General features: G+C 47.3%; 1 protein-coding gene across 3 annotated transcripts in view; it reads right to left on the reverse strand.

The window, feature by feature from the left end:
- The window catches only part of LOC135386335 (endoplasmic reticulum membrane sensor NFE2L1-like), a 70,064-nt gene that overhangs the window by 6,021 nt on the left and 37,400 nt on the right, over positions 1 to 26,643 (reverse strand). For all 3 annotated transcript variants that reach the window (XM_064616184.1, XM_064616183.1, XM_064616182.1), the window contains 5 exons: positions 13,650 to 13,836; positions 13,132 to 13,332; positions 7,030 to 7,148; positions 1,987 to 2,106; positions 971 to 1,265 (listed from right to left, as the gene is read on the reverse strand). In XM_064616184.1, coding sequence (XP_064472254.1) covers positions 971 to 1,265; positions 1,987 to 2,106; positions 7,030 to 7,148; positions 13,132 to 13,332; positions 13,650 to 13,836 — 922 coding nt within the window. The remainder of the gene's footprint in view (positions 1 to 970; positions 1,266 to 1,986; positions 2,107 to 7,029; positions 7,149 to 13,131; positions 13,333 to 13,649; positions 13,837 to 26,643) is intronic.

Raw genomic sequence — 26,643 nt, forward strand, 5'->3', positions numbered from 1 at the left:
ATTGAATTATAATAAAAAGACTACGCCACCTAGAATCATGCGGTCAACGGCATTTGTTCTTCTTAGGTTTTTGCCACCTCCTAATGTGAATGTCATGTACTCCAAGTTTAATTATGTAAATATTTGCGAACTGAACTCGGAAATTTGCCAAGTAAAGGTCACTTTTTTACCCCACCAATATGAAGAGCGTGCCGAATTCAGTCAAATTCATGATAATTCACAGTGATATTCACGAGCTATCCCATCGAAAAAAAATAGCCGAATATCATGCTTTTCGGAGCACCGGACCATAACGCGCGATGTCTTTTTGAGCGCAATCGGTGGCAGTGCGACGAAAGGAGGTTCCGAAGCCAGCCGACAGAGTGATAGTAGAAAAAGTAACAGTTCCTAAAATTGGGAGAGGGAAAGCATTATCCCAGCGAAAGTCGGACGTGATAAGCCATCCCTGCGTTATCTCCTTCTGCGATGCCAGGATGGGCTGGGTTTCCAACCTCCTTTCGTCGGACTGACAAAGATTGCGCTGAAAAATTCATCGTGCGCTCTTCTGTGCGACCTCCGTAGAGGATGATGTTCGGCTATTTTTTCCGATGGGATAGCTCCTGAATGTCCCTGTCAATTAGCATTAATTTGAGTAAATTAGACACGCTCTTCACATTGGTGGGGTAAAAAAGTGACCTTTACTAGGCAAATTTCCGACTTAAGCTCGCAAAAATTTACATAATTAAACTTGCGTTGCACGACATTCACATGAGGAGATGGCAAAAACCCAGTAAGAACAAATGCCGTTGACCGCATGACTCTAGGTGGTGTAGTTTTTTTATTATAATTCAATGACACGTTTTCTGGGACACCCTGTATATCCTTCCATGGCACACAAATAGCTCCGTAATAATACACAGAGTATTACGGAGTATTATTGTTTGAGATCGTTCATGTGCTTTAAATGTAAAAGAAAGCTGCCGACTCTTACCATGCTGATAGGCCAGTCTGGGAGGGGATATCTTCAGTGGCTCGTTGTGCTGCAGGGCGTAGAGGGGACGGGGGGCCTGAGGCCGTAGGCTGTGGATCGGAGAGGGAAGGCTCGCCTTGTCCGTACCGAGGAAGCCATTCAGGGGGTGCCCGTCCTCGGAGTCCAGGCTGCTGCAGCTGTTGGACGAACTCGTGCTGTTGTGGCTGTGCCTGCGGGCGCTGGAATGGTGGCTGGGCTGCCGGCTCGGAAATACTGACGGGTAGGAGCCAAAGGGTGCGAGGACTTCTGCTTCGCCCTGTTTGGAAGTGATCAATTCACTAGCTAGGGTGTCACCTACGAGCACGGAGAGAGAAGGGTAGGAGATACAACTTGCCGCGCGAGCCAGCAACCAGAAAAATGTCAACGCGGGAGAGAGTGGGAAAAGGGGCAGGGCGCAGGCGCGGAGTGTCCTGCCGCGCTTCCGTGCGGAAGACCGCGCTCTTGATGCAGCACTTTCCACCACATTATATATGGGGAACCCCTAGCTCTCCGCGACTACGCAAAATTTCACGGAATTGACCGTGTCTTGCGCGGCGTGCTGTTTCCCTCAGAATCGTGTTTTTCGCGGAATATTCCGCATGTCCCGAAATTACGTGAGGATTTGAATCGACCCGCGACATTTTTGCGGGTTAAACCTGACCGGACGCGACTGACACTGCTGACACTTACACGGCTGAAAAATGTGTTTAATCACTTTTTTTTTTTTCAGTGTTATTCTTAAGGTTGAACGGAGCTGTACCATCCCCATCCACATCCCATACTTGTGACGTGTACTATTGTGTACTATTTCTAGCACACCGGATTACACGTCAGCCAGCAGGAGGGGTTGCAGCCTGGTCATTTTTCCGCGTGCTGACTTCATTGACTTTTTCTGGTCGTTGGAGAGACTGAAGCTTCATCTCCTATAGTTCTTTCTCTGTGCCTACAAAGGGATATTAAATGGGGAACGCCAGAAAGAAAATTCGGCTCAGACGTACCGTTGCGAAACAAGGTTTGCGCCCATATAGCTTGTACTTCTTTTGAGCCCCGGGGAAATGGTAGCTGTCCACGTCACCGCTGGTGTGGGACGATGCCTCCGACCCAGAGTCCAACCACTCCTGTGGGTATAGATAAGTTACGTGTGCCTTTAAATCATTACGAGAGGGTCGACAGATTTTCGCAAAAATGAAGCAAGCTCGCACGGCATTCTTTCACTGAACTAGTGCCCACAAGTTACCTCACCCCCTCTGCACACCGCAAGTTTGCAAATAGCTTCACCATAATCCACGGCCAGCCAGATGTTCGTCATTGCAAAAATGTGTTCTACCACACTGGAGCTTAGAAGCGTAGATCGTTGGGCTAAGTAGGTACAAAGTTCAGTCAGTACAGTACAGTACAGTATAGTACAGTACAATTCAGTTCAGTAAAGTACAGTGTTCAGTTCTTGTGTCCTGTGATACTATCTGCACTAACACCCCTGCCACGCTGACACGAAAAATGACATTGCAAGTGCTAAATCCCTTATGTCTCAAAGGAGTACAGAGGGCTATCCAAAAAAATTTCAGATTACGACATCTGATGAAAGTGTGTGCGTCATTATACCGAATAGCGTGAAAGGTTTTAGTGCGTGCAATTTGTTTTGCGCCTTCACCCTTAACTCACATCTCCAGCTATAACGAGGATGAGGAGGTATGATGACACGTCACCGACGACGTTATAAGGAGAACTCGTTCTGGTTCGCCGGTCAGTGAGGGTAAGCGCCTTGTCCCTTTGCCGCCTTAAGCCAGTTCTGCCACTTCTCACGAAGAATTGGGGATAGAAGGATCGGCCGAATCATTACCGAGCCAGGAGAAAGGCTTTATCAGAACCCCGAACAGCCGAGTTATCAGACGACAGAGGAGTAGCAGACAACATTCCTCTAGACCAATCAGAGAGCGTTCTCCTTATAGCATCAGCGCAAGGTTCCAGGCAGATTGTGGGCTGGTACTGCTATTCACCGCCGTTGCGCACGGTCACCTTTTGCGGCGTACTTTAAAGTCAATTTCCGCGATAATTGTGACCCTGCGGTGTGAATTACTTCGCACGGTGCATCTTACTAGCCTATACTTAACAGTTTTATAGAAAGAATACAGGGTGTTAAAAATGACTTCTGCGCTACTTTAAAGGGGTTGAGAAGCCATAAGCAAACCCACAGAACGTACGGCTCCATTTCGTACGGCGTATTCCGTGGATTCGACAGGCAAAATCTGACATTCCCCATTTGAGCATGTTTTAAAGGCACCGTTCACAGCGGCTGCGGAGCAGTGCTGAGTGGCGTCTGCAAACAAACCGGAAGTGACGTTTCATCTGTGCATGCTTGCCCAAGGTACCTGAAGGTCACCATAACGAAGGCTGTTCTCTCCGGTGGCCAGCTCGCTTTACAAACCTCCTATGTCGTCACACGAAATCAGAAAAGTATGCACTTCTTTTTCTTTCTTTTTTTTCGCGACAAAATGCCACTCCAAAAATGGGCAAGGAGAGTGACAAAGGCGCTCTCAAAGGGCGAGGGCTTTGGAGTGCTAGCTTCGTAACGCGGAACGATCGCAGAAACATAGGTGTTTCGATACGCGTGTTTAGTGAGACATAATGAATACCTACAACGTTGAAAGATGCAAGTCACTGGAAAGGTTGGCCAGCTGTAGGACTCCAACCCGCACCTCCTGGATTACCAGACGGTAATCCAGAAGATGTGGGTTCGAGTTCCACAAGCTGGCTAACCTTTTCGGTGACTTCCACCTTTTTCATCATTACTTTCTTAGGCACTCTGAGGCTTTGTATGTATTTGTCCTTTCTATGTGTTCCAGCCTCAGAACATCAATTGTCTCGTTTACAATGTTATTTCTTCAAAAGTTTGGAAGTGGTTTCACAACCCGTTTAATGTCATTTGTGCAGTGCCACATGGAGAGATTTATAATGACATTTGTCTCAACGACAGTTTCTGCTTAATGAGATTAACTCATCTCATTCGCAGACGAAATGCCTACTCTGGCTCCCATGGTCTGCGTGAAGTACCGTAATTTCACGCGTATTAGCCGCAGCTTATGCGCGATTTTTTTTCCTCATGGGCGCTGTGCGGCTTATCCACCGGTGCGGCTTATCTGATGACTTTTTTTGTCAGGTATTTTCCCCATACACTGATTTTAACGAAAGAGTCGACAGTGTCTTTGGAATAGCACTGCCCTGCTGATGCACGAACGGCGCCTAACAGGGGTGGGTCCACATTCGAGTAGATTGCCCCATGCAGCTTCAACGAAAGTGGTGACAGTGATTCATGCCTTCTGGAAGACCACTGACCCATCAATACATGAAAAGCGCCCAACAAGGGCACAATCCGATCTTGGTAGAACTCTAGAACTGACCTCCTTTGTTGTACACACACACATTGTTGTGCCGATCCCGGGGTATGGACCACAGGGTTTGTGGCATTACTCTAAGGTCTCCTTTGTCGCACATAGGAGTCGTCTCGTATTGCCCGCGGCTTATCTGCGAGTGCGGCTTATCTGCCAGAAAATTTTCAAAACATTCATAAAAACGCGTCCTGCGGCTTATCTGCAGTGCGGCTTATACGCGTGAAAATACGGTAATAGTTTTATTCTTGCATAAAACAATTTTGCACAGTGCACCACAAATTACTTCGTAATTACTTCATAATTTAATGTTGCACGAGTACAGTCACGTTAGGCTCGATGCAAAAGATGCATCGTTTGTTTTGAATTGGGTGGCGGTTGGCAAATAGCTTTCACGTGACAGCCTCAGTAAGGCATATTATAGCTTATCCGCATGAAAGTAAAGTTACTATTGTTGAATTTGTGAATATTACATTTGCGACCTGTTTAATAACCTGTAAGTTTCTAAACGGGTATAAATTTTAGTTTAGTGGACAGGGCGTCATCAACATCATGGGGTTCAATGTCTGTACAAATTGACGTGTGGCATGACCATAGTAGATAGGCAGGACCTAAATGGCATTTGATGATAATGTCATTTGTTCTGTTCACGGGTATGAGAGCCCTTAAAAAAATCTACCACACTGCTTTCCACAGTGGTGCCTTGTACACTGTCCAAACAAAAAAGTGCCTCAATGGCTGTAAGGGAGCACGTCGGAAATGTGCAGAACAAAATCTGCAACCTCGGAACTCAATAAACATATTTTCGTCCGTCGAGATCGTTGACCGTTGTTTAACCATCAGTACAACACAGGACTCATACCCCCTTCTTCAGCTGACCTCATTAACCCAAAACTAACGTCGTTTTTCGATCCGATCTCCCGTTTTCGTGTTGTTTGGTTGTTGCACGTTTTTTTCAAAACAAATCTTCGTTCGCTGGTTCGAGTAGAGCTCCGGTCCGCCTTAATAATAATACTGAGAGAAAAAAAAAACAACTTGGTCTCATTTCCCAGTGTGATAACAGCCACCCTTGAGGCACTGGGGGGAATGCTAAGTGAACAAAACCCGTGCGTTAAACTAACAAAATAATGTTGTTCAATTAACATTTCCCCATGGCCCCAAGGGCTGCTGTAACTGTGCCCGGGAACGAGATCACATTTTTTCCCGGCGTTATTATTAAGGTTGAACGGAGCTGTACCATCCCCATCCCATACTTGTCTCTGTTCCCATCTAGATCATCCCAGACTCTGAAATGTTGACGACTTGCGTGAGATTCAAGTCACGCTCGTTCAGTCAGGTTATTCCACAGCATAAATGTACCCTACTGTAAGAAATGCCACATACTTCCAGGCCACCGCAAAGGAAAATTAATTCATTTCGAAACTGGCTGGTACGTATACCACTGATGTATCGGTGTGCATCAAACGCTCCTAAATAATACCGTAAGGTCATTAAGGAATTCACTACGGTCAAATGCGACATGAACGCAGCTGGAAGACAAGTACTACAGTCAATGAAACATCTCCCTTGTATGTTTTCCCTTGCCAGCACAGCTCGTAGAAAGCTGTTGTTGTTAATTGATTACTTTAATTTGATAACGATGGCATTTTCCGGAGAGACAATTTGTCCTGTTCCGTTGTCGATGACAATATCGATAGAATGGTACACGTTTTGTCTAGGTCATGTTCTAAGAGACCGTCACTTCCAAGAGATGAACGAAGGCAAAAATTTGTTCTTCCCCGTCGTGAGATGTTACTTCCATTTATTAAACCTAACGCCGCACCCATCCACAGATAACGCACGGGGCATCTTGGCCCCCGTTCAGAAACAGTTGCCACTCTGCAGCCTTATCCGATAATACTTGCCCAACCGAGGAAACGGTGATAACAAAGGCTCTTTTAATAGTGTCAATCCGAGATACGGCAGTGTGCAACCTACAACGGTACGGTCGTGAAAACAGCGCCTTTGAAACAATACGAGTGTGCGAGACTTCATGCGTGTATAGAAACTGGCTTAGAGTAGCGCAGAAGTCATTTTTAACACCCAGTTTTCTTCCTATAAAACTGTTAGGTAGGCCGGTAAGATGCACCGTGCGAAGTAATTTACACACTACAGAGTCGTAATTATCGCAGAAATTGAATTTAAAATACGCCGCAGAAAGCGACCGTGCGCAACGGTGGTGAAGTGCAGTACCAGCCTGTGATCTGCCTTGAACCGCTGATGCTATAAGGAGAACGCCCGCTGATTGGTCTAGAGAAATGTTGTCTGCTACTCCGCTGTCGTCTGCTACTCGGCTGTTCGGGGTTCCGAAAAGGCCTTTCTCCTGGCTCGGTAATGATTCGGCCGCTCCTTCTATCCCCAATTCTCCGGGAGAACTGGCAAAACGGGTTTACGACGGCAAAGGGACAAGGTGCCGACCCCCACTGTACCGGCGAACCAGAACGAGTTCTCCTTATGCAGTCATCGGTGATGTGGCATCATCCCCCTCATCCTAAGGGTGAAGGCGCGGACCATGTTGATGCTATTTTTTTCAGGGAAACGTCCTAATCCGAAAATTTTTTGGAAGGCCTCCTGCACCCCTTTAAGACGTGTAACGCCACAACAATGGCTGCTCACATGATCATCGGTGATGGAGGGCACACGTTCGGAACACATGGACGAGACGCCAGTGTCGCTGCTGTTGTCCGCACGGTCCTCCGCCACCGTCAGCTCCACAGGGTAGGGGACGCTGCTCACTGGGTTGAAGAAAAACGGTTAATCAAACACAACACTATATTCGAAGCTAGGCACATATTAAAGCTACTTTAAAAGCGGCAGAGCTGCAATCTCGGAAAATTTTGTCCGTTCGATAACCCGAGCCGTCACTCTACTCTTTATGTCGCAATTTTCGTCACAATTGCCCTCGTAGGTTTTTTTTTTAGAAAATTTAGATTGAAAATTACGGGCAACACTGCGTTGAAGTTGCCACAAACTGCGCGTTTTCTCATCAAGTACGGTGGCTAAGCTATGTTTAGAGCCAGAAAATTTCGGGAAATATTTTTTTCTAAATTCGGGGGGCTAAAAATCGGGTAAATAAACATGCGCACTAAATTCGTGCGAATTCGGGTGAAAAAACTTCCAGTATGCTAAATTCGTGGTGAAATCCGACTCAGTTGCTCAAACTAACTGCGGTAGTTTGGTACAGACGGTGATGTAACTGAATTTTTCTGCCAAACAAGTAAATTAGTACCTTCCTGCAGACATCCCAGTGAGGGCAATTTGCCAGGTAAAAATCGGGTTTCACCCTAAAGAGGCAACCTTCAGATCGGGGTGGAAATTCGGGGAAGAATCAGGTAAAACCCTAAAACTTCTGGCTCTAACTATGTTGCATGCGCGCAACACTGTGTATGAAACAAAAGAGGTTGGCTACATAGCAATCAGTCGGGAACATATATCGCTGTTCCTCGACAAATTTGGGGATTACTTCCCACCAGACGCTGCCCCGAGCTGTTTCGCTGAAATTTTACTAGCAGAGTGAAAATTATATAGCGTTCCCTGTGACATGCATAACTTGCTCTGGGTTTACAAGCAGCAAGCAGTTAACCTATGTCACCAATATAACCTATCTGTGTCTGCTCCTTTTGTGCTATCTTTAACGCTCATTAGAGATCTTACAGAGAGCTTGTTTGACCCGTGTCTAGGGTTGCCACCAGGCCGGTATTATACCGGGCACGGCCGGTTATTTGCTTCCTCTGCCGGTTGGAAGGTGATACCGGCAGCCTTCTGCCGGTATTTGTGGCTCAAGACCTTTCATAAGGGCTTTTACGGGGTTTTCCCTTCAACACTTCACTACAGCTCGAAAAAATCTGGAGCACAGACCACACTCCGCAGTCACCAGTCGTTTTCTTAGTTATTCATTATTATTATTATTCATCGTTATTATTATTATTGTCATTGTTATTCATTAAGTCTTGTGTTCGCTGGGGACAAGAGCAGTGGTCGTGCAAGGCTGTTGGTGGTTGTGTCGAGCCAGCTAGAACGTTACTCACCAACTTTCCCTTTCCCACGAGCCTTTCCTCCTTCCCATCTATTCCACCTCCTCTCCCTCAGCCGGTATTTTGCACTCCGAAAGGTGGCAACCCTACACGTGTCCACGACTGGACTCTGCTCCGTTGGTGCCGAACCTAATCTCACGAATAGAAAATCTTCCGTTTTCTGCGTACTGATCGCTTCCAGAGAGCTTCTTGTATTACGTTTCAAAATCACTCGTTTAAAGTCGTGTCTCGCTTATCCTTAACTCGCGTGACCCACTCCGTGTGACCGTGAACAAACTTGGGTAACGTTTTTTTTTTTATCCAGTTATCCGAAATTCGTTATCCGTATCTGGACGTCGAGTAATGATAACGATGTGTCATTATGAAGATGTGTCAGAACCAGTGTCATTGTGATTCACTTGTGTGGAAATGTATCAACGGTCACCGGGTCTTGGCGCTTGCTGGAGTTGGCATTGTCCCCGAAGAATTTCTGTTCGCTATTTCTGTTGATAAGCTTCCTGTCCCACTCATTTCTCAGAGATTAACAGCGATAAGACTCCAGTACAGGGGAGGGGGCACCGCAACACAAAGTTCGATAGTTACAGTAGGCTGGGTGAGCACCTCAGGCAGGGGCGGATTTAAGGATCTGTCATTGGGAGGGGGGCGGTCTTAAGGAAATTTCGTGCTTTGCGGCGCAGCATCGTCCAGGAGATAGGGTTTTTACGTAGGGAACACAACCCCGTATGGGAGGGAGGCGCCCCCCCCCCCCCCCCAATCCGCCCCAGACCTCAGGCCAGCGAAAAGTGGCGAGATTTCATATTATTGAATGCCACTGAAATGTGACAGGCAAATAACGATTCTTCCTGACTTCGTGAAGGAATATTTGTGTCGCTAAAAAGTCGCTGAACATGTCAGAAAGTCACAAAAAAAATCCGCTAATCCCAAATACAAAATTTTGTCTCTAAACAGACCCCGAAATCCGCTAAATTTAGCGACTTTCCCCCAAATTTGGCAACACTGCAACGAATCCATTACCGAGCGTCAGCTCTCCAAACCACGTGACAGTTTTTCCAGCCTTCGCGTTGATATCGGAGAGTTCACAATCTACAAACCTTCTGCTGGAACAAGAAACTGCTCGCATTCTACCCAGACGATAAAAAGAAGGGTACCGAGGCGTTACGGATAAGCGATCGGCACTACTGTATAATCAGCCACGCAAATGTCACATCTTTTCTCCTGCACACATCCCAACTGGAATATCCTTATGCTGCTAAAAGGCCTATCCAATACCACTCTACGACGCCAAAAATCATTCTACGCGTGTCCAGGCTTTCGTTATCGCGAACCTCTCCCTTATCTTCCCATCCCTCGAAGGAACCCACACTTTGTGGACGACGCCCAAGTTACACTATCACATGATGCCTAACTTCACGCTACAAAAAAGAAAAGAAAAAAACTATTCTTAAAAACAATATAGTTTCTCGAATTGAAAACAACTCTGACGGGACCAAACGCCCGCAATGCAATGTTTACCTGGCCATACTTTTCTCACGATACACACGGGTCGCCGCGTGACACTGTTATAGATGATCCCTTCCACATCATCCTCATCTTCATCATCATCATCCGATGAGGGGTACGGCCACGGTTTGATCGTTTCCGGAATCCCAGCGACGCGGAGCAACACCTTGGGACGCGAGGCAGACGACATCGCGAGTTAGCAGAACTCGTCTGCTACGACAGCCGTAGTAACATGGTGACAGGTCGATGACTCGCGAAAATACACACACACACACACCGTTCACTCAATCTGAGAAAAAGGATCCAGCACGTGCGATGATCCAGATCGATCAGGGAGCAACGGGTGTTGCTCGTCCACGATGAGCTGGCAAAAATCGTACAGCAGATCTGCTTTTTATCACGGCATGGACCTTGGAACGTGCTTGCCCGTCGGACACTTCCTCGTCGTTTTCAACGCAGTTTTTCTCTCGCGTTCAACGGCGTACGTACGCGTGTACGCCCGCAACGGGTTCACCTCTACTGTAACCTTCGCCTGCGCTGAGACCCCGCGTCAAAGGCAAAAATTGCCGACCACCGCATTACTAAGCGATAAAATGGCGCAGAGTCATCGCCAGCAATCGGGCGCGTTACTACCGCGGCGCCATCTACTCGCGTGCGCTGCCAAGCCGCTCCGTCGGCTTTTTTTTTTTTTTCCCCTCTCTCTTCCGACCTCCGTGAGACTGACACCTATGCTTTTACGCGTAATATGTACTACAAGTATAGTATCATTATGAAAACGCGAATATTAATTTAAGTGCCAAGAAACCGCCTTCATACTGTCCGCGCGCGCGGTCTGGGTGAACTGTGCAAAATAGAACATGAGTCTGGCTTCTTTGTTTTATTATTAATATTTTTCCTTTTTTGCGCCACATGTTATCTGTTCCGGTTGCGTTGAACGCGCATGCCATGGAAAAAGCGGTGTACATAGTCTCGACGCAAGTTTCAAAAAGTGCGTTCTATTCATCTTTCGAGCACGGATTGAACCCCACACCCCTGGCGCGATCTTTTTCTTGCATTTTTTCCCCCTTCCTTCTTAGAAGGGGACAGCGCAGAGAGTTGTGCAGGAGGTGGCTGGCACCACCTAGCACAAGAACACGTGGCAGAAATGACCAACTTAACCACTATCGTATGAAAATTTGTGACAGGAAATGCCAATAAAAAAGGAAAACAGACACTTATTTTTCCCATTTTACCTGCCCCCACACCGTGCTCCCGCCTGAAGCGTAGGAGCTTACCCTGCTCAATGCAACTCGAAGCATCTTTTAACCAAGTCTCGATATTCACTGTCGCAGCACATAAATATTCACACTACTTAACACGAATCAAAAGTAAAGATTGTTACACACATGTTCGTCTGTAGTCCCTTCGCCATAGTCACCCTCACCCTTTATTCGTTTCCCCCCCACTCTCTTATTTTGTTTTTCGTGGTAGCACAGCGTAACAACTATGGTCATGGACACCTGGGAAGAGGTTAGCGGGAAGGAATGGAATGTTGGTATGGATATGGTGTCCGGCCCTCACCTTCAGAGAGGATCTGTCTGCCGACACTTGTCCGGAGAGGTTGTCGGTAGAGCCCTGCACCATCCGCGGATGGAAGCGGATATCCGCAAGATACTTGCGGATTCGGATGAAAATTCCGAACTTTCTGCGGTGTGCGGATCGGATGCGGATGGCGCGAGGTCGGATGCGGATCGGATGCGGATCGGATATACCGCGTGCTGTAATTTTTCCACCAGCAATTTATTTGTATGTGTAGCGAATGCTCGGGTTCACCTTTGACCACCGTGCCTTTGACCATGCACGGCCAAGACGGGAGAGAAGGCATTCTGGCGTCTCGAACCGCGCTAGCACCGACGAGGTAGCGTTACAGAAGGCTCTCCGTAACGCGTTTGTTGAAATGTTTACCTTTGCTGGTCGTCGTGAGTCGTTCCGTGACAGCATGGAGGCATCCGAAATTATACCAACATATGCTTCCGGCGGTCTTTACGCGTCCTTCGAAACGTGCGGATTTTGCGGATCGGATGCGGATGGTGCGCTTTGGTCAGCGGATCGGATGTAAACTGTTGTGTGTGCTGCGGATGCGGATCGGATGCGGTAACGGTTGCGCGGATGCGGGTCGGATGCGGATGCCAAAAATGTCATCCGCGCAGGGCTCTAGTTGTCGGGAATTTGAGAAATAGCCGACGAATAACTCTCAGAGGAGACGCCCGCGGAGCCCATGTTCTCAAGGCCGCGCGCCGATTGGTTCTTAGAGAGTGACGTTCTTCTCATTTTTCTAGAGAGGGAATTCCTGCATACTCTCAACATCCGGCGTCCGCTGTTGTCATGCGCTCCTTCGAAGAGCAGTCAAACTACACCACAGATTTTCGATGCCGTGGTCTGTGGTCCACGAGAAAGAAAATGGCATTCTCCGTGTATTTACACAAGCGAGACGCGGAAGACGCAAAAAAAAAAACAAAAAAAAAACGTAATTGCTTTCTGAGCGCGAGCTCGCGACGTCCAGTGTTCACGTACACTGCTAACCGTGGGGAATTATCCTGCGACACAGCCACACGATATTCCGTAGCAGACGACAGGAAAGACGCTGACGGTGTCGTCTGCTAAGTGCGCAGTACGCCACTCCCGCTATTGCGCAGCGTGTGAATGCTCAACATAACACGGGACGGAACTTAGTCTCTGTGAGCACTGTTTTCGCTTTTTCTTCCACTAGAATCTTCCGTGAGGATGTTTTTGTTAGCTAAGCAGCCTTCCTGTTGCTTGCAGAAAAAGTCATGCCCTGCAGGACTGCTCTGGATTATCCAGAGTCGCGAGACAACAAGAACAGCAACAACAACAACAATTCATGTGGTTATGCTCCTGTCGTAACCACTACTAATCTTGTGTTTCATACCGCGCAAAAACTCTCAAAATCTTGAACAGTTGACGAATTCCTGTCCACTTCAAGCACTGTACCACACAAACACCCGTGGCCCCTGAACCGGTTCGTGAACCGAACCGATAAACGTTTCGGTTCGACGCTCTGGCTCTTCAAAAAAAAAAAAAATAATAATGCGCACTGCATCTTCAGCACACGTCTTACCAGTTAGAACGCGCGCGTTATACAACGAGAAACGCGGTAACCAGAGGCGGAGGCAAAAAAACTCACTCTCCGTGGAAGACGCCATCAAGTCCATCAGGTGCAGGTCCTCGTCCGCTAGAAAGTCAGCCGACAGGAAGTCAGGCTGGGGTCCGCTGCAACTGCTTCCATTCCCGGGATACAAGTAGTCGGGAAAATCATTGCCGTACGTCGGGCCTTCACAGACGCTAGTACTGTTGCCGCCAGGCAGATCAGAACACATGGCGGTGCCTGATTAAAAAAATAACAAAGAAAAAAAAATTTTTACAACCCTATATGGTCGTTACACTTTACAAAACCGCCCACAAGGAAGAAAAGTAAACCTTCGGTTATTACACTTTACAGCAATGTACACACTTTAGGTGTCTACTACGAAACGAGGTAGAAAAAATAACTTTTCGAGACCCCTTGGCCAGAGCCTTTTCCTTTTCTGTCTTCCGCGAAATAGGCGAGAAAACGTTTTTTTTTTCTGTAACTTTCGCAATCCTTCTGACACTTTAAACACGGGAGGCTACGACCAAGAGCTCTTGAACGTGCACAGATCTCACCGAAAGTGTTAGCACCGGGCATAAAGAAATCTGTGAGCGGCGGTGGACCCAGCGTGGCGTTCTGGAGCAACACCCCTGACGGTGGATAAGGGTCGGAATAGTTGCCAGGGGGAGCAGCAGAGACCATGGGCACCGGCATCCTCTCCTGCGTCTGCCAGTAATCGTCCGACTGGTACAGGTCCGCCGCCTGCCATAGAGAAAGAAGAAGACGACGACCTTTCAAACACACTGGGGACGACCTTTCGTATATCTTTACTTATATGTTTATTTTTAATTCGGCGCGAGCGCAATGAAGCTATTTTATTTATTTATTTATTTATGCGGATACCTCAAATGCCCGCGGGGGGCGTTACATGAGGGGTGTGTGAACTAATAATACAACAAGCACTATCACACAATGAATATATTAATATAACTAGTACGCGAGGTTACATATGTTCAGTGACACACACAAACAAAATAATACAAGTAAATGAGACACACTTTATAATTCAAAAAAAGGAACACAACTGTCTGCGAAATGCAGAAACGTCAGAGATGGTGGCAATGGATTGGGGAAGGTCATTCCAAATGTCAATAGCGTGTGGAAAGAAGGAATTGAGAAACTGGGATGAACGGACAATGGATATGCTCAACTTTGCACGTGTGATCAGTCCGGGCGTCCGGGCGGAGACGTATAGTGTGCTGGTGCAATGAAAGAGGGTCGGATGGTTTGATTGATGTAAAACTTGTGAAAGGAGACACAAACAAAAGGGTATCTTCTACGGAGTGCAAGAGGGGGAAGATCGATGGATGACTTTAACGAGGTAATACTAGACGGATATCTATTCTGACTATGAGCGCACGACAGCAGCAACGAGCACAAGGATTTTCCAACTCCCCCGAAGAAAAAAAAAAAAAAAAACCTGTCAAAAATAAAAGAAAGGTTCGAAAAATCAACAAGTGCGGGTTCCACACCCCCCGACGACATTCCAGCTCTACCCTTAAGACTTTTTCGGGTTAAATGCCCTTCTCAGATTCGGGGGATAAAAATCGGGCGCTATTTTTAAATCTGTAATTCGGGGGGAAATCGGGCGATAATTGTGCCTTCGGGTGCTATCGGGTGTTTTTTGTTTCTTTTTTTGTCTATTAAGTCCTTTCCTAATCTCTCTTTCTTGTTCTTTTCTTGTTGTTTTGCGAGATCGTGACCTTCCAGCCGTAATCCCGGAAAGCATAGACAGTGTTGACACACATGGGTGTATTGCTGGGAACGTAAGTGACCCATTCTTACATGTGCTCACACGTGGCGACCTTTGTTCGTCTTCTGTGGAAACGTCACTTGGGGATTTCATAGTGACTGGAATTCGGGGAGAAATCGAATTCGTCGGAGGTTAGTTTGGGGGGGGGGGGGATAACCGGGCGGAATCGGGTTTAACCCGAAAAAGTCACTCCCTACGTATTATCCTGAGGTATGGCTCAAAATTTCGCTTCCACGCTGTAAAAAAAAGAAAAAAAAAGTCGAAAGAAACCAAAATTAATGCGAGAAATGAACGAATGATATTCAGTGTGAATGTCATTGGCTAGAAATTACATTAAACGTTCCGTACGACAGTACTATAAGATCGCATCTATGCAATATTATATGAACCGTATTCGCTGTTGCATCTCAACGCATCGTCTGCGCGTTCTTTCATTTTGGGGCCAGATGCACATGCACATATGAAAGTGAACGCGCATTTTGTGTACCAGGAAGCCAATGAAAAAAAAAAAATTCCTCCACCCTCGGCTTTACTCCAGTACCACGAGCATAAAATCTGTAAAACCGCTTTCGGCTCGAAAAAAAAAAAAAAGTTTTCGTGAAAAGATTAGCCCTATCGCTTCTAATATGTCTTCCCTCGGTGTCTCCGGTCTCACGATAAGATATCGGGACGTACCACGACAGGCCGTATCCGTTCTCACAACGCGAAGCCGTGATAAGTCACGGCGTTATCAGCATTAAATCTATCCCGTTCGAAATAACATTGGTATTAGGAGAATTTCAAGGCCGATAGAGGTTTTCGTAACGTGATCACAAAAGAGTTTTACCGAGGTTTTACGTAGGATGACTACGTTGCCTGTGACGCGACGGCTCCTTATCACCCTATCATGAATGGCAGCGCTATCTGATAGTAAAAAAGAGAGAGAGAGAGAGAGAAAAAGAGAGGAACTTGAATTGACACATTAGCTAGTTTTTGGTAGATCGGAAGGTCACGATAACGGTCAGAAAAATATGATGAGCCAATGCCAGTATTTCTTTGAAGCGCGTGACATCGCATTGGTGAAACTCCCTTCATCGTATCGTTCTGGAATACAGGGTGTTCAAAATTAAGGTTTCACTAGCACTTTATAAATAGGCGAACAAAAAGAAAACTGGTGCTACTTTTTCTGTTCCTTGAGTAAGAAACAGGTGCTACATAATGAGCAGCACCTGTTTCTTACACAAGTAGCGTAAAGTTATCATCCGGTTTCCTGTCATCGCTGTGTTTGCGTAGCGCTCGTGAAAGCTTAATTTTGATCACCCTGTAGTTATTCCGATGCACTCAAACTCGACCGTCGACCAGAGTTGTACCTAACTCGTTACAAATAACTCGTTACATGGTAACGGTTACTTTTTTTGGTAACGAAGTAACGATTCAGTTACTTTTTAAAAAGTGGTAATAGTAACGGAATCAGTTACAAAAATTGGTAACTCGTTACTGACGTTACTCGTTCCTTTTCTTCAGCACATTTCGGCACTCCGTGTGGCGCAATGCGTGGACCAGCGTGACCCACGACGACTCGTGTGACGACACGTGTGACTCAAAGTATTATTGCAGTCCCTCGTTGGATGTGTTGTTGACGTGCTGGATCGTCTTAAACGAAGGCCCTTGTCTTTTCTCTTGTTTCCGTAATCTCCGGCCATCACTCCTTCCCGAGGACGGGTACCAATTGTGCTATGGCTACAAAAAACGCGTTTCGACTTCTAGCCTTTGCTAAGCTTCCGAGAACCCTAAATTATGACGCAGCCCCTCGTCTGTTTTTGGGAACCGCTGGTGATCGGTGGCACGAAAACCGGTGTCTTTTCTTGTGTTTTCATAACCTCCGGTCACCCCCACTTCGGCAGCAGATGCCATCACACGAAAGAGAACGAAGATCACTGATGTAAATTTCGAGTATCAGCTTCTTGTAAAGCGCAATTTCTCATTAATAATGAATTGAAGGCAAGTGCCGGCATGTTTGTTGGCTCCTTTAACTATGCGGCGGTAACGAAAAAGTAACTCGTTACCTGTGAGTAACGAGAACTCGTTACTTTCGTATGTTGGTAACGAGTAACGTATTTAGTTACTTTTTTCTGAAGTAACGGGTAACGGTATTTAGTTCCTATTTTTTGGTAACGGGCACAAGTCTGCCGTCGACCATTTGGCAACGCTTTCCAATTCACTTTTGCGGAGTGCTTGACGCGGAAGGTCGTCGTGGACCGTGAGTCTCTTGCGTGTTGACGTCGGAACCTCCCATTGTTGACAGAGCCTCGGAAAAGAACCCATCTCAGCGGTCCCTATGCCTTCGCGACTCATCCCACTGCGTTCTGATCAGTTGCTGGATACAGGAAGACGGAAAAAAGTGCTCCCCTAAAACTTCCCCCAATGACGTCTGCAAACGCAGCGACACAATCACGACAACTAAAGCAGTATAATCTGCCGTTGCCACAAAATGAGCAGATAGAAACTAGCGGACAGTTATACAGATGAGAAATGATAATATAGACTGGAGCTTTTCTACGTATTTTCGAGGTGACCAACTATGACGCCAGACGATCTTTACAGCGGACCCAAGCAGCACAATGTACTGGAAGTCGAGCGCAATAGGGGTGGACGGTATGTGTCCCAGGCAGCACAATGTACTGAAAGTCGAGTGCAATAGGGGTGGACGGGTAGGTGGAAGACCTTGAACAGACTCTTGAAACTAAGGAACATTGATAAGACACATACCGTCCACCCCTATTGCACTCGACTTTCAGTACATTGTGCTGCCTGGGGTCTTATCAATGTTCCTTAGTTTCAAGAGTCTGTTCGAGGTCTTCCACCTACCCGTCCACCCCTATTGCACCCGACTTTCAGTACATTGTGCTGCTTGGGGAGCGACGCCAAACGATCCAGCCGAAAACGCGTAAACCTACTAAGTAGTCGCGCGAACTGTGGTAACCCACGTGAAACAGAATCAAAGCAATCAAGGACGGGTATTACTTGCAAAAATCCGCTCGAACGCCGCCTCCAGTCGCTCCAGACGTCCAGTCCCAGCAGGCATGCATTCATCACGTCCAGGAAAGACGCGGTCTCCGACATCACGATAACACTAAGTCAGCAACGTCACGATACAGCTCGTGCCGCGTTAACATTGCAGACGGTGAAGCGCCTTCACCCTGCGGTGACGCAGCGTGGCGCACCAATCGCGCTGATTGTGGACCCTGGTAGAGGCGTTATCGCGCAAGGGTTCCTGACCGCTATCAACCGGAACGTGATATTTTTTTTTTTTTTGCAGCATCGAGATACCATTTCTGGTTAATCACTGCAGCAAACTGGGGAAACATTTGTCGCACCTGCTTGACCGAGATCCATGAATGCAGGGGAGTCAGAAGATGGGGGAAAGGAGAGGGGCGGCCGCCCCATTAAGCTAGGGGGGCCTCGCCTCCTTTTTTATATGCCTCGAGATGGGATAGGGTGTCTGGTATTTTCATGAGGCCGACATTCGATTTCGATTATCGCAGCTAACGTTCTTTCTGAGAAAAATGTTTTCTTCGCGTAAATCACCTTGGCAGCTCACCGATCCCTCAGACGCGAGACACACATTCCAAACGTAGGTAAATGTATGTCTACACCTGATAATCACAAAGTGAAAAGCTGGCCTTTGATTGATTATAATCAACGGAACACCGAAGGTGAAGCTGTTTTAGCCTATTTCGAACCATTTTGGGTTCCGTGTTGTGCTGCTTTTCTGTTCTTTTTCTGTGTACATAGTATGCTCAATGTACCAACACTTTAAACTTCAGCACCCCCCACCCCCGTCTTTCGGGCGAAGGACTTCCGACGCCTAATCCTGTAAACCAGTGGTTTCCAAACTTGCTATCCTGCGACCCATCAGAACTAGCTACAAGATCCATAACTTAAAAACCCGAGACTAGGGGACAAAAAAAACGACAAACACAGACAAGGTGTCCCCTAGTCTCGGGTTTTTAAGTTATGGATCTATACCACCAGCTCGCTTACTACCTCTCTATCCTCTCGTTATAGCTACAAGATGTCGCGTCGCGATGCCACAAGCTTTTCGATTTCTGTGCGTGAATAGTAAGTAACAGACACTGAAATTTAATTTGGCATTTGCTATCGTCACAAGTATAGTAAGGCGGGCTCGAAACCGTCGCAGACAGAAAACTAAACGCGTGGCAGGATGACTAGCTGTTCCTGTTAACTAAAGTGAGCTTGATTTGTAGACCATGTGGTCCGCTACCACGAGCTTTTTTTTGGGACGCAGAGTAGTGGGAAGAGCATGGTCTTCTTTATAGTTTCTGAGCCGTTTGCGACCCCTCACTGAATCTGTCACGACCCAAAACGCATTTGCAATGCAGAAGCGCATGTGTGAATCCAGATTTAAAGCTGGATTCACACATGCGTTTTTGGAACGCGTTTGGCGCTCGCGGCGCCGCAAACGTGCACCGCAGCGCGTTTCTAGCCACTTTTCGAGAAGCGTTCCGTGCTGCAGCTTTGGAGGGCAGAAACGCGAGCGTTTTTCATCCAGCCAATGGGAGCGGAGGGGTTCGGCTGCCGCGGGCCTCCCAGCACAACACCTACAGTGAACCCTCGTTAATATGACCCCCGATAATCTGACATACGCGCTTTACGACCATACTCCTGGGGAACAATGCAGTGAAACATCTGCAAATGCCCCCCGTTAATATGACAATTCCGCATTATGACCAAAATTTTCGGGAACGACCATGGTCATAATAACGAGGGTTCACTGTATATACCACCCAGGAAACATTTGTCCTTTTGTGTATGTTTCGTGCAACCGTGTAGTGTAATGGACCTTTTTCACACTCGCGTCGTATCCTAGCGGCTGTCCAGCGAAACACGATCGGCACGCGCCAAAGCATAGCCGGCGCCACATTGACGCCATCTATTGAATATGTAGGGAATCTTCTTCGGCGCCGTCAGGGTCACGGAGCATGCGCAAAAGCGTTGTGAAAAAAGTCTATTCTCACGAAATGTTGCCTGTTGTGATGAAGGGGTTCGGACACTTTCGTAGATGCGGTTACATTACATTACGGACGAATACGCCTTATGCATAAGTGCGCGCCATCTATGTGCGGAGACGGAGACTACGTTTACGCGCCATGTTTGAGTATAGCTGCCGGTGGTTTCGGTTTTCGCCACATCGCCTATCGCCAGCAACGCGGCATCCCGTTAGCTTCCCAACGTTAGCTTCGGCTGTGCATTCTGCCTGCTTCGCTGCCATGCTAAAAAGCTTGAATCGCCAGTTTCCCGACATTCCAGCTGGTCCCGTTACAGGAAATCGCACATAGCGCGACCGCCCGAATACTCAAACATGGCGCCGCCGCCAAGCACCGCTACGAGATGGCAGCACTTATGAATAAGGCGTATTCTGCTGCAGGCCAGCATACCGAGGGAAAAAAAAAGAATTCTTCTTCAACGTGTCGTACTTGGCGAGATACAAGCCCTCTCGAACACGCTCCCCAGCAAAGCGCAGACGTCAGAGAGCTCGGAGTTGCGCCAATTCCCATTGGTAGCCGTAAGCACGTGACTTCTCGTGCGCTGCCTCACTTGGCTGCGGCGAGAGCTGCGATGTCAGAGACGCATAAGTTTCGGTATTCCCGATGCCCGTTTTCTCCGCTTCTATTACCATCTTCGCAGTGAAGTCTTCAATTCAGTTTCACATCGGTGCAAAGAATTGTCTTTCACCATTTACCTCTGTCTTTCACCTTTACCTCTGTCTTTTACCTTTACCTCGCACCCCCTTCAAGCTGTCACCGAGGAGCTGGGAATTAACGCAGACCACAGAATCAACGAAAATAAATGCGATTTTCAGCAGGGAATGGTAACGGTAATGGTAACGGATACAGAAACGGTATATTACCGAAATTGAAGATGGTAACGATAACGGAAACGCATACCACGGTCCTCCATTACCGGAAACAGAAACGGAAACGAATTTATCGTCCGGTATTGAATTCGGGTAATGGCTAATCCTGTTGTGCGATGACATTTGAGTGACTTTTCATATTTTTGTTTTTGTTTCGATGACTCCTTTCCCTGTAATGCTCTAAATACTACACGAGAGCATGGAAAGATAGCGCAATATTGGATATCGAGGGTGCATCCGTCGCTTACCTCGTCCCAGTCCTCATAACTCCATGACATCAACACATGACTATACCTCACCATAGCACGAGGATGACAGCCTACGATTTTTAGTTACTTATTTTGTACTTTTTCTTTTTTTCATTTCACCGTGGCCATGGCAGTATTATTTACTACTGAGAGCGTCAGCTTATGAATGCGACATTGGATGAAGGTTACGCCCATCTTGAGTTGCTGGACTCCGAGTGATTGACGACTGAAGACATGTTCCTACATCTTTTTTTTTTTTTTTAAATCGTGCAAGATGTGCACATCCCAACGACGTAAAATGACTTGTGTAGTGTGTACGCGTGCGACACCGAAGCAGCACTTATGCAAAAACAGGGTGCTGATAGAGCCGGACGGGCTGTCCTTCCGCAGCTCTGTAACAACCGTTCCATTACCGGAAACAGTAACGGAAACGAAATTGAAAGGCCGGTATCAGAAACGGATAACGGAAACGAAAATATAGCTGAAATGGAAACGGTAACCAAAATACCAGTGATGGCCACTAACTACTTCAACAGTAGTTTAACTATAACTACTAACTACTTCGCAATGGAGTAGTTTAACTAGTAGTTTAACTACTCTTCAGGGGACGTAGTTAGAACTACTTCTTTAACTACTGCAATGTATTTTAACTACATCTCTAACTACTTAACATTGTCCATGAACACCAATCCCATTCTTTAGTGCTCTTGGACACCTAAATATGAATCACTAGCAGTGATAAAAAGTGAAGATTTAGTACACATGCACGGCACAATTGCTCTGCATCTCCGTTCTCATCAAACAAGTAGCTCGAGGTAAAAGTCGGAAGCACAATCGTGCCGTAAAGCTTGCAACAAAATCGGAAGTAGTTGGCGCCTGCAGTAACCTAACTACTGTAGTTAACTACTCGAAATAGTAGTTTAACTAGTAGTTGCCACTACATTTCTGCAAGTAGTTGATAACTACTTTTTAACTACAATCTGGTAGTTTAACTACATGTAGTTAACTACTGGCCATCACTGCAAAATACGACCGTTATCCTTCCCTGATTTTGAGTGTGACCATGTGTGTGTTGGTCACCGGCAGGTAAACATGTGTCTCGCTTCCTCCGCATATGGTGGATTAGCGGCCTTAGTACGATGCGTTCACGAAAACAGTTCCGAAAATATCAGCAGCAGCCAATCGCTTTGTTTCTTTGAAGGGGGGTGGTGACAGCACATTGCTAAGCTTGGATTTGATAGCTTTACTGTCCAAAATCTGACCAAAATCTGCGGTGTTGGTCATATTAACGAGGGTTCACTGTAAACGGAGTATTTCCCATGGGCCCTAACAGCACCGGGTGTGAGTTAGCCTAAGGCCATCTTGACTTGCATGACAGAACTTGCGGATTTCCCTCCTTGGCAGTGTACAGGGTGTTACCCTATAAAAGTCTACCCGCGCCGGCATGCCGTGCTCGCCAATTACTCAATGCAGGCGGCACAATATGTTGCCTACGTATAAAACTCATAAGGACATTTCATCATGGTAAATATCGATGTGATTGAGCACCGTAACGCAAAGTTATAGCGCGAAACGTGAGATTCCCGTAGGCAAAACAGCCAAGATGGCGCCTCTCAGTTAGCAGACGACATCCCTTTTGGGTGTCGTCTGCTGAGTATGCGTCGGCATTTTCCGTTCCTCACGTTGCTTACTTCTGAGCGAAATACGACAGTTACACGAAAGCGAAATGAAAACCGCAGTTCCATCCGGCTGGCAGGATATGCGACACGTTGTCGTGTGGGGAGCAGCATGTCAAGTGCTCTTCTCAACGCCGCCATCTTGTTTGTTTTGACTATGGGAATTGCACGTTTTGAGTTATAACTTCGTGCTGCGGCACTCAATCACTTTGAAATTTACCAAGATTAAATGTCCTTATGAGCTTTATATAAAGATCGCACAATATGCCACCTGGCGGCATGGGTAGACTTTTATAGGGTAACACCCTGTATATTTCAAGTCTCGACAAAATTACAGTCTTATGAATAGCCCCTAGCGATATGTTGCATGGAACGTGGCGGAAAATCTTGCAATATCTGAGTATCTTCTTTACAGTTACAAGTTACTTTAGTAGAAAAGTAACTAGCTATACTATAATTACTTCGAAGGTAGAGCTAGTTACAAGTTACGTACTTATAACTTGGTTACTACCCAAGACTGCTAGCAAGAGTGAATTGGAAGCATGTCTCTCGGTAGGGACGCCTTGGGCACCGCCTCATTAGGCGTTGTCCCATTGTCTTTCCAGACGGTCGGTCAATCAAGCGAGTCCTCATCGTTCCCTTTCGAACTCCCGCATTGAAATTGAACACGCATGTTGCGCACGACCCCGATACCGCGAAATCAGCACACAACGCCTTCGCTCATAAGACATCGCTGAAGCGTGCATTGCAAAGACCCGCTTTCCACCAATTACTTTGTGGGTCCAGACCACGGGCTAAAGCGCCAGTCTTCGGGACCCGACCCAAGTTATGCCGTTGAAATACACGTGACTCACACTGTATTCTCCAAAAATATTGTTTGTCTACAGCCGCGTTTATGTGAATACGACACAAAGCGTATCGAATGGAGTCCAAACCGGAAAGACGAGGACGACGCCACCGTTTACATGAATGCGCATCGAGACCAGGCCGATGATAGCGCCACGCCGCGTCATATTGGAAAGTTAGAGGCACCACTTCCGGAAATACTGCCTTTTACTTTGTTACGCCACCTTCGCAGCGTCTACGTCCCATTTACATGCATACTTGAGAACGAACTCTGACGGACTCTGAACGAATTTACACACCCAAACCTGAGCGTGGGTGTAAACTCCCTAATATCGTCATTTTGTCAACCCGACTTGCAGTAGCAGACGACGCACGTACGCAGACGACAGACGCAGACGACACGCAGCCAAGCGCCCCTTCCCATAATCCTCTCTTCTTCCCTCGGTGCGCATCTTCTGCTTCAATCTGAATGCACATCCAGCGTCTCGATGCACCTCTGTTTAGCAGCTTGATTACGATACGCTCTCCTAGCGAACTGGCCTGTTCAACAATGGCGGATTCGATTCGAGAACTGGATATGATACTCATGTGTCGTGAATTCGGAAGTATCCTTGTGGTTTTGAGAAGTATGACGTCATACGGTGCGCAATCTGCCACGTGTCTGGCAACATTGCTCCTCGAAGGTCCGTCTCCTCACCACTGCTGCTCTCCAGCGAGGTTGGGAGAGACAGCTCTATAAGTGACGTCATCGGAGAATCGGAAACGATGAAGTTTTGCGGGTGCGCATTCGAAAATTTGTGCGTAATGTTCAATGCCGGGTTTATATTTTGCGACTCTGAGCGAGGTTCATGCATAATGCAAGTAAATATACTTTGTAGACCGTAGTTGCACTTCAACATAGGGATGCCCTACCCCACAGACAGCGTTCCGCGCAAACGCAATGTATTCTCTGTACACGTCCTAGTCACACGTCATTGTAGATGTCAACACGTGACCATAAAAATGATTAAGATAAAAGAGCAGATTCGGGAAACTGCAAATGGGTTTCAGCGGTAAGATTCGAACCTGGACCAGTGGCAGATCCAGGGGGGGGGGGCGATCGCCCCCCGAATAGCGCCACCACAGTCAGTTTTATACATGGGATTACCCTTCCTCCCCTCCGCCACCACGCGCTCCGACATAGAACCCCCCCCCCCCCCCCCAAACCGAGGATCTGGATCCGCCCCTGACCTGGACCCTATAGATTTTGCGGGATGGTACAATATCGATTACCCGAATCAAAATCAAAAACGACGGGTTAAAACGCCAGCGTGCACGGGCCAGCCCTTTTTAACCTGGGATTCGTGGTTTGTGTCCCACTGGTGCATTAGGTTTGTACCGGCCAGTATGAACGGCAGTATTTTCCGGTCTATACCGCGCGCGGTACCCCCAGTAACTTACCCAGAAGTCGATCTCTGGGGGGTGCCGAGCTTCTACGGGATGGGGTATATAGCCGAGCTGTATTGGGCAACCTCAGACATTCCCGGGGGGGGGGGGGTAAGAAACCGGGGGGGGGGGGGGGCGGTGGTGTAGGAAAATCCGAGCTATCCACCACCATCAACAGTGCCTGCCGTGCGCGTATGATTGTTTCCCCGAGGAGACTTTTCTAAGGAGATTCTCACGCCTCAAGTCCAACCGCTGGACACAGGCGTGAATCTTTCGGGAAAAGTGGGAAAACTGAACAATAGACTGCGAGCACGTGTACGCTAACTGACGGATAGAGGAATGAGACGGCGTTCAGGTGCCAGTAATGCCAGTAACTCATTTGAGTAGGCTCGCGTTGTTGACAGACAGCGATGAGGAGACCCAAGTCCACTACGACATGGACATCGAGTATAACGTCTTCGAATAAACACTGCGTCCTTGATGGATGTACCAGAAAAAGCATTCACAGTCGACACAGGGTTTTGATCCCTCTGGACACCAACGGCGATGTAGAGCTTACCGTTTCCGTGTGCAATATTAACTGCGCTATTTTCATCTCTATGATGCTTACAGACCGGGACGTTCGTGAACACCTTTAAGTTTCGGGAGGCCCCCGACAGACACCGGAAGATACGGTACGATACGATTTTACCACGCAAGAAAAGTAGTACGGAAGACAGCACGACGAAACAACGAACGTGTACGACGTCCTCGGACGGGATTCGAACCCGCAACCTTTGGAACCAGTAAGGCGGCACGTAGACCAGCCCGAGTATAGAATCGATTCTAATGGAAGGGCCTGGAAGTATTGTCCGCAGAGGCGGCCGATGAGACATGAAAGCAGACCATACCTGACACAGGACGTGCAATCCGGACGCAACAGGATACTGGTACTCCAGGCCACTCCACCGTTCCATCTCACAGTTGGCCATCACGTCGACACTCATTTTTTTTTTACGGCATTGTTCCACGCACTTGATCAAGCAGACGGACCCCGGCAGTGTCTTCGTTTATCTCTCCTCGTCTGATTGAGCAATGGGCGCGTCCCGCGTGCGGTAGCATAACGCGGACATATATCGGCACGCCATTGGTGCATCCTCCTCCTCCTTTCTTTCCATTTGAAAGTAAATACAAGCAGTGTTTAGTTGTGGCTATAGATGGAGAAGACAATGGAGTGAAAGTGATGGGAGTTTGGTGTGTGTTTCTCATGAGTTGGAAGGGGTAACTCTAGTCATGCGCAGCCGAGGTCTTACCGTTATGCTAGTTATGCTGGATAAATGTAAAAGACGGTTATGGACGTCTCGAAGTCAATCTGCCGAGAAAAACGACGAATACCGAAAGTCATCCGGCTCTGACGTCACGGCCGGCATGACGTCTGACGTCACGCTCATGTGCCTACCAGAACTAATGCGAATGGACGATGGCCCCCGTTCCTTTGACGTCAGAGGTCGACGCGGAAGTATACGTTCGAGGGTTCGTATTCCAAAAATTTTCATTTATCCCCGATACTCTAGATGCAAAAACGAAATTCATTTATTTTTAAATCGGGGAGTACAGTTGGGGGACACCAGTTTCAAACCTCGGAATCAAGTTGCCGAACGGAGT

The sequence above is a fragment of the Ornithodoros turicata genome, chromosome 2 (genome assembly GCF_037126465.1).
Source record: "Ornithodoros turicata isolate Travis chromosome 2, ASM3712646v1, whole genome shotgun sequence".
Taxonomy (NCBI): domain Eukaryota; kingdom Metazoa; phylum Arthropoda; class Arachnida; order Ixodida; family Argasidae; genus Ornithodoros; species Ornithodoros turicata.